General features: G+C 47.9%; 1 protein-coding gene across 3 annotated transcripts in view; it reads left to right on the top strand.

Moving 5' to 3' along the window:
- Positions 1-4,333, top strand: part of LOC106809535 (tumor necrosis factor alpha-induced protein 8-like protein 1) — a 31,491-nt gene extending 27,158 nt beyond the window's left edge. For 2 of the 3 annotated variants that reach the window (XM_014812631.1, XM_014812633.1), the window contains exon 3: positions 2,452-4,333. In XM_014812631.1, the coding sequence (XP_014668117.1) occupies positions 2,452-2,900 (449 nt within the window). In that variant the 3' untranslated portion in view covers positions 2,901-4,333. The remainder of the gene's footprint in view (positions 1-2,451) is intronic. The other variant, XM_014812632.1, reaches the window with a different exon arrangement.
- Positions 4,334-10,704: the final 6,371 nt, after the last annotated feature.

Genomic DNA, 10,704 nt, shown 5'->3' with positions numbered 1-10,704 from the left:
TGTAGCAAATGATCAATAACATGCGACCGCACTCACACTTCGAGGCTAAATTGTTGGCAAACATCGCGTTTCTGCGCCCAGCAATGCCTAGTTTCCTACCGTCTTTCTTGTGGGTTTTAAGGCAAACGCGTCAGTTGAAATGGGATATTAAGCGAGCAACTAGAGTTTTTTGGTTTGTCATTGTTATGTACGGTGTGCTTATGCATAACGAAAGGATTTGCCTAGTCTAGTACTGGAAATACGTTTTGGATGCGTCATTGTGGCGGCGTTAACTTGATAACACAAACACAAATTATGGTCGCCTGCGAAGTCATTGCTGAAACTGTATCTCACACCTTACCCGCTGCTATTATTGCCGCTAGGATCGGGTGCCTCCCATTAAAATGAAGAATGGATACTATTTGCAGTTCAGACCGATTAGGAGCCGCTCTAAGTATCGATGTCAGATTCTAGATATCTGACATAGGCTTCTTTGTGTTTGCTATTGCTGACTAAGGCTAAGGTGCTAACGTCTAACTGACTACTTTGTGCGTTTTTTGTGTGACGTCATTTGCCGGTGCAAGCGAAGATCTCAGGCCATGCGTCTGAACTAAAAAACCGCGTTCTGGTTGCGGCTTTCGTGGTATATAGTCGCGATAAACCACCCAGTGAAAAAGTTGCCGTCCTCTTACAAAACTGCGCCTTTACGCTCACGCAGGCTGCCAAAATCATAATATTGCAGACTGCTTATTTGCATTACAGATTTCAAATGCTAATTTCAAATTATGTTAGAAGTTCTGTTCGCCCATGTCGGTGTGACGAAGCGTTAGCGCACGTACAGCTACGCCACACACACACGCAGCACCAAAACACGAATACACGCACGCACGCACGCACGCACGCACTGCACGCCACGCAAACGACACGACAACAACACGACACGACACACACAGCACACACAAACACACACACACACGACACACACACACACCAGAGAGAGAGAGAGAATGAGAGAGAGAGAGAAGAGAGATGAGAGAGGAGAGATCAGAGCAGAGAGAGAAGAGGACTGAGAACGATGACTGAGGAGCCAGAGAGAGCAGAGAGAGACAGAGAGACAGAGCAACAGCAAGACAGAGAGACAGAGCAAGAGACAAAGCAGACAGAGGGAGACAGAGAGACAGCAGAGACAGAGGAGAGCAGCAGAGCCGAGAGAGAGAGAGAGAGAAGAGAGAAGAGAGAGAGACGAGAAGAGAGAGAACTCGTGTCTCGTCGTATTTGTCGCGCGGCATGCACTAGCCGAGAATGAAATTGTAAATTCCATTAGAGTGATTAGATTAGATTTGGAAGATTTATTTATGAGTAAAAGCACTCGTAGAACCCGGTGTATTGAAGGCGAACATTAATGAAAATATGTGAAATTGTACGTGACACTTTTGCGTAGTATCGTGAAATTTATTCGCTTAAATCTGAATATGCCACTTGGCTGCAGAAGGCCATCGTTGGATGTATAGAGCGGAATTTCCTAGAATTTGTTCCGGTCTCTTTCAGATTTTCTCTCCTTCTCGATTTCTTTTCCCTATATATCAATCCCTTTCTCCCTCTCCCTTTTCCCATCTTTCCCTATCTTTCCTCTTACCCTTCCTCTTCCTCCCCCTCAACTCTTATCGTCTCCTTCTCCGCCTTTCATTTTAACTTTCCCCTCTCTCGCTCCTTCTTTCTCCCTTTCCCCTTCCCTTCTCCAAATCTATGTCTTAACCCCGCGTTCCGTCTCCTCTCTTTTCCATGCCTTCCCCCCCTTCCCCTCTCTTTCTCAGCCCTTTCTCCATCACCGTTTTAATCATCCTCCCCCCTCTTCTCCCTCTTCGCTCCCTCTCCCCCCCGTCTTCTTTCTCTCCCCTCTCCATCTTCCGTCCTTCTCCCATAGTCCTTTTCGCTTAGCCTTTTTCCCTCTCTCTCGATGCATGACCTCCTTTCTTCGCCTGTTCTTCCCATCTTCATTTTCTTCTTCCTTACTCCTTCACCTTATCCTTTCTTCTCTCTCTCTCTCTCTCTCTCTCTCTCTCTCTCTCTCTCCTCTCTCTCTCTCTCTCTCTCTCTCTCTCTTCTCTCTCCTCTCTCTCTCTCTCTCTCTATCTCTTATCTCTATCCCTGCTATCTCTAATCTCAACTTATCTCTATCTGCCCCTATCTCTATCTCTTATCTCTATCTCTATCTCTATCTCTATCTCTATCTCTATCTCTATCTCTATCTCTATCTCTATCTCTATCTCTCTTTCTCTCTCTCTCTCTCTTTCTCTCTCTCTCTCTCTCTCTCTCATGCATCTATCTCCTTCTTCCCCTCTCTTTCCCTCTCCCCTACTCCTGCCCTTATCCATTCTCCCTCTCTTTCTGCCTTTTTCTCCCCCCCCCTCCCCTCTCTCTCTCTCTTTCTCTCGTGCATCTACATTCTCCTAATTCTTCATCTCGCTGCAGGCAAGGCGCTCGACTGTCTCTACCGGATGGGCAAGGAGTACAGCGGCAACAAGAAGGACGCCGAGCGGCACATGAAGTACCTCATCAAGACCGTCGTCAAGGTCGGCGTGCTCTACCGCAACGAGCAGCTCAACGACGACGAACACCGCGCCGCCGACGCGTTCCGCACAAAGTTCCGCACGGCGTGCATGACGGCGATCAGCTTCCACGACGTCGACTACTCGTTCGATCGGCAGCACCTCGCGCGCCTCCTCGCCGACTGCGGCGCCCTCATGCAGGCGATCGTGCGGCACCACCTGACGGCGAAGTCGCTCGAGCGCGCCGCGCTCGTTTTTCGGTATTTCGGCGGCGAGGATTTTCTGGAGTCGGCGTACCGCAAGGAGAACCGCGCGCAGCTGTCGGTGCTGATCGCGTGCCTGAACAAGATGATGGACGACGGCGTGTTGTAGGTGGCGCCACCGCGTGGAGCTGACGGTGTGTTGTAGGTGGAGCCACCGCGCGCAGCTGACGGTGTGTTGTAGGTGGCGCCACCTCGCAGCTGACGGTGTGTTGTAGGTGGCGCCACCGCGCGCAGCTGTCGGCGCTGATCGCGTGCCTCAACAAGATGATGGACGACGGCGTGTTGTAGGTGGCGCCACCGCGCAACTGACGATGTGTTGTAGGTGGCGCCCCCGCGCGCAGCTGACAGTGTGTTGTAGGTGGCGCCACCGTGCGCAGCTGTCGGCGCTGATAACGTGCCTCAACAAGATGATGGACGACGGCGTGTTGTAGGTGGCGCCACCGCGCGCAGCTGACGCTGTGTTGTAGGTGGCGCCACCGCGTAGCTGACGGTGTGTTGTAGGTGGCACCACCGCGCGCAGCTGACGTCATGTTGTAGGTGGCGCCACCGCGCAGCTGACGGTGTGGTGTAGGTGGCGCCACCACACGCAGCTGTCGAGGACGTTTCAGATGCTCGCTTGTTGACAAGAGAGCATGCGACCGTATTCTTGGGATCGGCAGCCGAGCCGATAGCTATTAGGCACCATTGGCAATAGGTGGCGCTGTTGTTTCTGGCGCTGTCTATCGTCAGTTTGTGATGTCATGGCGCGTATTTCTGAGCGGTGAATCCAGGTTGGCGAAAATTCCAACAGAGGGCACTGTCGACCATATTGAACCTAGCCTAGGCTGTGCCCAGGTCAGCGTGAAGAAAGAAGATGTTTGGGATGAGAAAACGCAATGACGGTAACGCGTGGTCGTTAGATTATCACACACATGTAACTATTAAAACAAGTTTAACTATTCTAGTAACTCTTTGCTGAGGGAAGGCATGTGTGTTAATACCCACCCATACATGACAGGATGTAGATATATGCAAATTATATGTAATATATAGATACATGCACGCACACACATAATATATATATATACATGTGTGTGTGCATCTGTGCATGTGTGCATGCGTGTGTGCGTGCGTGCGTGCGTGTGTGCGCGTGCGTGCGTGAGTGTTGGTGTGTGAGAAATGTGAGATGTAAAGATTAAACAAAGCAGTGACTGTGTTATCCTGGAATGAGTGAATGCCAGAGTTAATGAGCGACCCATTGTTGGTGAATGAACGGACATGCTGAAAGAATAACCGAACAATTCTTGGTGAATGAGCGGCAGTTTAGTCGTAGAAGACGCTTGTTTATACGGTTTTTTCTAACATTGCTTTCTACTACATGTTTGTGTGATATCGGTCAGTTACGTCGGTGTGTATCTACTCTATCAACTGTGTTTCATATGAGTGGCAATATATCTTGTATGTATTTGGTGGTGCTTTGGCAGCTGCCATTGACACCTACACGTTATTATCGAGCTGTTACGGTGATTTATGTTCGTATAATATAAACATTCTTACAACAAACCGCCTTAGTATTATTTATTGTTAGTTCGTGCATGAAGGTTTATGTATTTTCTCGACGTCACTGGGGTCGCACAGAGGTCACGTGGTGGGGATATCACTGTGCGGTGTCACCAACGCAGCAACGATTAACATTGTTACTCTAGTGAACATGGTAAATATTTCTAAGAAACGCTCATGCATAGAAAGACTTGTATTGACGGCCCACGCGTGGTAAAGAGCGCGGTGTGATTAGGGTATTGAGACTTTTGTATAACCCAGTTATGATGGCATGGATCATGCCATGCGCTTCTAACGTTACGTTACTTGTTCGCGGTACTCACTTTACTTACTTACGTTACTTACTCGCGGTACTGCTAACAAACAAGGCAACTGTGTTTGTATCACGGTGTGACTGCATATATATGTGTGTGTGTGCGTGCTTCTGTATGTATATGCGGTGTGTGCGTGTGTGTACGTGTCAGTGTGCGCAAGCGAGCGTGTGTGCGCGCGCACGTGTGTGTGCATGTACAAGTGTGCGCGCGTGTGTGTGGGTGTGAAGATGTGATGTATGCTAGAAGTCGGTGTCTAATGAACACGCAGCACACCGCAGTCGCCTTTACAGGTCGTTAGATAATTTGTCACATCTAAATTGCGACATTTATGTTCGCATGCTTGCCTGCCTAGCTGTCTGTCAGTCTGTCTGGCTGCCTGCCTGCCTGCCTGCCTGCTTGTCTGCGTGTCTGCGTGTCTGTCTATCTATCTATCTATCACGCATATACAGTTCTTTTGCCCACACACGGGCGCACACACAGATACTGTCTATATAGGCATGTGCGCAGTTTCTCCGGTTTGCGATTTATTTGCTGGTTTAGATTTCTGTTTCCTCAGCTTGCGCAATCGGCAAAGAGAAGATAACCTAATGTGTGTGTGCGTGCGTGCGTGCGTGCGTGCGTGCGTGCGCGTTTGTGCTTTTGCATGAGCGCGTGTGCGTGCGTATGCGAGCGTACGTGTCTGTACTACATGACGTACGCATCTACACATTACCTTCACCCTCTTCCTGAAAGCAGAGCTACATGTGGCAAAACACTCCTACCTCCCTTCTCTGCGACAGCAGTGGGATGGGGATCTGTGTGACGGTGTATGGTGTGTTTTCCCTGGCCGCATGACATCACAACTTGCCCGTGTACTGAAACTGTGTTAGCACGGAGACGAGTAAAAAGAGGGAGAATTAATTAAAGAAACAGAGATAGAAAGAAAAAGACGGAGAGACAGCGAGAGAGAAAGAAAGAAAGTGAGAGACAGCGAGAGAGAAAGAAAGAGTGAGAGACAGCGAGAGAGAAAGAGAGAGGGAGAGCCAGCTAGAGAGAAAGAAAGAGAGGGAGAGACAGCGAGAGAGAAAGAGAGGGAGAGACAGCGAGAGAGAAAAAGAGAGGGAGAGCCAGCTAGAGAGAAATAAAGAGAGGGAGAGAAAAGGAGAGAGGTATAAGAGTGATAATACGAGACACAGCTAGCACGCTTGGTTTACAGCAGCGCATGCGCACGCTGCAGTCACTGTTTACGTGTGTAATCAGCGTGCCTGACGAAATTTTGATCCGTGATCACAGCATGAGCAAAGGTTACACAAGCCTCTCTCTTTTTCCTTCTTTCCTTCTCGTTTTCTCTCTCTCTCTCTCTCTCTCTCTCTCTCTCTCTGCCTCTCCCTCTTATACACACTCTCGCTCCTTTCTCTCTCTCTCTCTCTCTCTCTCTCTCTCTCTCTCTCTCTCTTTCTCTCTCTCTCTCTCTCTCACTCTCTCGCGTGCGGGCGCACCCGGACGCAGATCGTAATGTAAATTACTTGTTACCAGCGCGAAAGGAAACCACGAGTTCATTTTCCTTCGAGATATCACCTCTTCTAATAATGGGTGCATGATAATAATAATCATCATTATTATTATTCGACAGTGGGTGCAACCAGAATGCGCTCCGATGTAACGACAAACAGCCGATGTGAGAATGTGTAGTATTTATTTGATGCTCGATGCGTGCTTGGCTACATTCTGACGACGTGACCTCTCTCGTTCTCTACGAGTAAAGTGGGACCATCATATATATATATATATATATATATATATATATATAGCGAGTGAAAAAGGAGCGAAGGAGATTGAGAGCGAGGGAGAGGGAGGCGAGAGAGCGAGAGCGAGAGAACAAGAGAGGAGAGAGAAAGAGAGAGAGAGAGAGAGAGAGAAAGAGGTGGAGAGAAAGAGAGAGAGGGGATATACTATATATAAGCACCGGTAGCCAGCTTTCTATTCGCGGGTAGTGCGGGTTGTTTTTCGAATGTTGGCCTATTTGCTCGGCAGGGGCGTGTACAGGATTTGTACCAGGGGGGGGGAGGTCTAACGTACCCAAAGTTGCGAGCACGCGACAGGGGGGGTCTGTGGGGGCCCTCCCCCGAGAAATTTTTTAAAATTAGCGACCCCTCAGAATTTTCAGTTGTTCTGCATATGCGAGCTTAAAGGCATCTAATGAGGACCCGGTTCAGAGTAGCACCCTGGAACCCCCTCTCTCTCCAAATTACACGCACCCTTGCCATCTCAGGAGGGCGCGAAGGAAATAGCGAAACCAGGGCGAGGGAGAGGATCAAGCGACGCCGAGACGGGGGCAAATCGAGGGGGTTGTGCTTGCTCATCAATTACGCCAATTCGAGGGGGTCACTGGATTTTTAAGGTTAGGTGAGCGGATACGCTGGCGATTAGGGGAGGTTAGGGGAAGCGTGTGTGTTCACTTGATATAGACTCCCAGAGACGCAGAGGCAGAGATGAGATAGAGGATTTGCGAAGTAGTAATAGATGAGCGCACTAGAAGAGTAGGAGGAGAGAGGAGGGAAGAAGACGATGGAGAGTCATGTCCCTATATGAATTTCTGTGTGCAAACAAATGAGTGCCCGTGGGTTCTGTTCGCGTCTAGTAGGTGACGTTACTTATTATTTTTGTATAGGCCTTGTTCGTTTAAAATATATAGATAAATAAACGGTAGGTCTACGTTGTGTACTCACGTCCTTGTGGATCATCACTGACGTGCGCGGTCAGGGACTGCGCGCTCTACGGGGGGGTTCGGTAATTACAGATAACCCCACGTGAACCGCCCTCCCTGGACTAGCGTGACAGCTACACGATGTACTACGTTTACCGTTATACCGTACTATATATATAGACTACTATATATACTATATAGATGTGTGGGTGTGTGTGTGTTGCCTGGTTTCGATGTGAATGGTTGCGTTGCTGTGGTCGTGATAGATGTGTACGACTTCAGTCGACAAAAACTTTGCTACACTATCGACAACGTCATACGCCAATCGCGTAGCTTCATGCATAAAGCTATAGGTGATTAACTATCAGTATTTGTGTTAATATACACTACAGTTGTGTGTGTGTTGGCGGTTAGACGGAGTTCACTTCTCACACGGAATCCTTTATCCTTGGGCTTGAATCCTGTGTGGTAAGCATGTGGGAAGTAGCCTGAAAATTAGCCCACATATCGACATGACGTACATAAGCTAGTGTTTTAGGGCTGTTACGACGTTCAGGCAATTGCGTCAAGATGATTACTCTGGTTTTTATATTACTAGATCGGCTCCGTCACACGCAGTGGTATACTCAACCTTAATGAATTTTTGCCTATGGTCAACTCAATCTATACATATATATCTACACAAAAGTTACAGTCGTGTACATTCATTTCGAATATTTGGAATAATTTCTCAACACTGGCACTCCTTCCTTGGTTGTAACTTCAAACCTATTGGACTACTCTGTGATTGTCGAAATTCGTGGAAATCGCGGACTTGATGATTGTATTAAAATGACCCATTTGGATAGATATTCTGCTTACAGGTGAATATCCACTGTGGGCATGTGTATAAGTTATGGGTGATGGTAGTTGCAGTTGCATGTAATGATAGTGTTGCTCACTATCGCGTCTATGGTGTTATTGTATGTCAATCTATTATCATGTCGCTTTAAGATTTGTACATGCGCGCCGCGAAGCATAGGGTTACTAGACCTATATGCTTGCTTAGGCCAAAACAAAGACACAACAAACCCAAACGGCGATTTCAGAATGGATGTCCATCCGCCAATAAACACAACTCCAGAGTCCCGGCTCATCTAACTCGATTCTTGCAAAAGGTCCTAAAGACTTTTGCGCTCTTGTCGGGATTCGTTATATCAATTAATCATTAACAAGACAATAATGCCGTCATCGTATTCATATTCTAGCAACGGTTGGATCCAATAACGTGCAAGACAAAAACGTTGAATGGGCTTTAAATTAGCACGATTTACCGTGGCTAGCTCGACGAGGTGGGCATTCCATTACTGATCCACTCTGCTCGGGGGCCATCTACATTACTCGCCGCAACGCGCACGGTCCATGCTTTAATACGGTCCTGGTGCGCCGCGCGCGCGCTGCGCGTGCGCTGCTGTACCTGTGTCATGTGCTGTGTGGGTGTGTGTCGTGTGTGTGTGTGTGTGTGTGTGTTGTGTGTGTGTGCTGGGTGTTGTGTGTGTGTGTGTGTGTTGTTGTGCTGTGTGTGTGGGTGTGTGTGTAGCCACCGCGCGAATTCGTAGCGCGTCGAGGTTACTGCGGAAGTGGCGAGTCAGCAGCAGCACCAGTTGAGCACGCGCACGTCAGGCAGCACCCCCCTCCTGGCGATGTCAGTACAAGCAGCGCCACCAGCGAGACCTACATGTTACATGCTCGCGGAGGTATACACTCTCCGTGAGTGTCCTCTGTTAGACTTCTTATTGTCATAGTGGTACCAGGTCCCTAAATTATATACTATGTTGTTAAACATTTCCACTCACGACATTATGCTGTTCACCATAATATTTATTAACAGATGAAAATTAATCTACTCGGTGATTGTAGAGTCACATGTTCGTGATGCAAAATGACTTATCAAATTATTGATTGCTCTATCTCTCAACTAAGATATATAATGCAGAGCTCCAATCAATAAATATAGTGTTCCATCTTCTTTGGACACATATAAGTGAATGACACCAGATCGCCCACAAGCGCTCACTTGCCGACACGGGTGTTTGTGGGTCCTCATAGCATCAACCCTAGACTCCTATAACTTCGACAATCATCTGTGATGATGTGTGTGTGCTGACTCGAACTGGCAAGAGATTACGTCATCGTGTATATACAAAGCGCCGCTCGATGCATCGCGTCGATCCTTGTGCGTGGAGTGTGTGCCGTCATGTGCATGTATGTGTTGTATTGGTACGATGCGCGCTAGTGGTTGTGGTGTATGTGAATACACGTATGTGTTATATGTATTATTTACTGCGCGTAATACATTAACTATTATTCGTTGACAAGTACTAAGAACGTGCGAACACACGCACGTAACCTTAAGAAGAAATTTTACGACGTTTATGCGGCTTATGGACTAGTAAACGTAAATATTTAGAATAAACATTGCTCACTGGGCAATCTAGTATGAACAAGGACCAATACTAAAGGTGCCGCGCAATGATAGCCTATCATTCAGGAGAAAGACGTGCTATGAGGAAGGAGCGGACAAGCTAAACGTGTCTATAAACGCTAATATACCCATTTTGACGGTATTCTCGGATGCGTAACATACTCGATACGTGAAGCCCGATCTCGACGATCATTGACATATCGGAGGACTCAATCAGTGGATACCACAAGAATGTAAGAATATTTCACTGGTTTCCTCATTAGTCTGTAACGGTAGAATAGAATTCGGGCGGACGGTAGATTTTACCTTGATAGAAGGTCACGATAAATACAAGAGGCGGGTTGACTCGGAGACTAGTTGAATGTCCCACGACGAAAGAATCAATGATTTCGGCGTTCCTGCGACAGTGAATAACGGTTCGATATCACCGGCCACTCTAGAAACGGAGGCGGCGGGGGTTTTTCCCGAGGTTATTCCGACATTCGCAGATCGATTTAGCGAGTCCTGTTGCGGCCCCTTCTATCTCCCGCCACGCGTGTGGCGCTCCGCGCAGTGTGCTCACTATGAGTTGTTGGCATTTAAGTACTCATAGGACCTGCCAATCTCAAATCAGGCGCATTGAAATGCCGCGTGACGAAGGTTTGGAAGAGATCACAAATGCAGCATAATCTTAGTCAATAGAGGATGGCAGAGTGTGAGAGGGCAGAAGCCAGAGCCGCAGTGTCTATTATTTCTGTTCTGTGTGAACTCAGGTCGTCGTCGCGATGGCAGAACCGGGGATGGAGCGAGGAAATTCTATATGGATTGATGACATGGATATATTGGTGCTATATTGGTGGATGGGTGGTATGGATGGGTGATGGGATGGGATGGGTGGCATGAAATAAGATGGCGCTCTGAGAAGTGGGTA

The sequence above is a fragment of the Priapulus caudatus genome, unplaced genomic scaffold, assembly GCF_000485595.1.
Source record: "Priapulus caudatus unplaced genomic scaffold, Priapulus_caudatus-5.0.1 Scaffold361, whole genome shotgun sequence".
NCBI lineage: Eukaryota > Metazoa > Priapulida > Priapulimorpha > Priapulimorphida > Priapulidae > Priapulus > Priapulus caudatus.
This window is presented reverse-complemented; position numbering and strand designations above follow the sequence as displayed.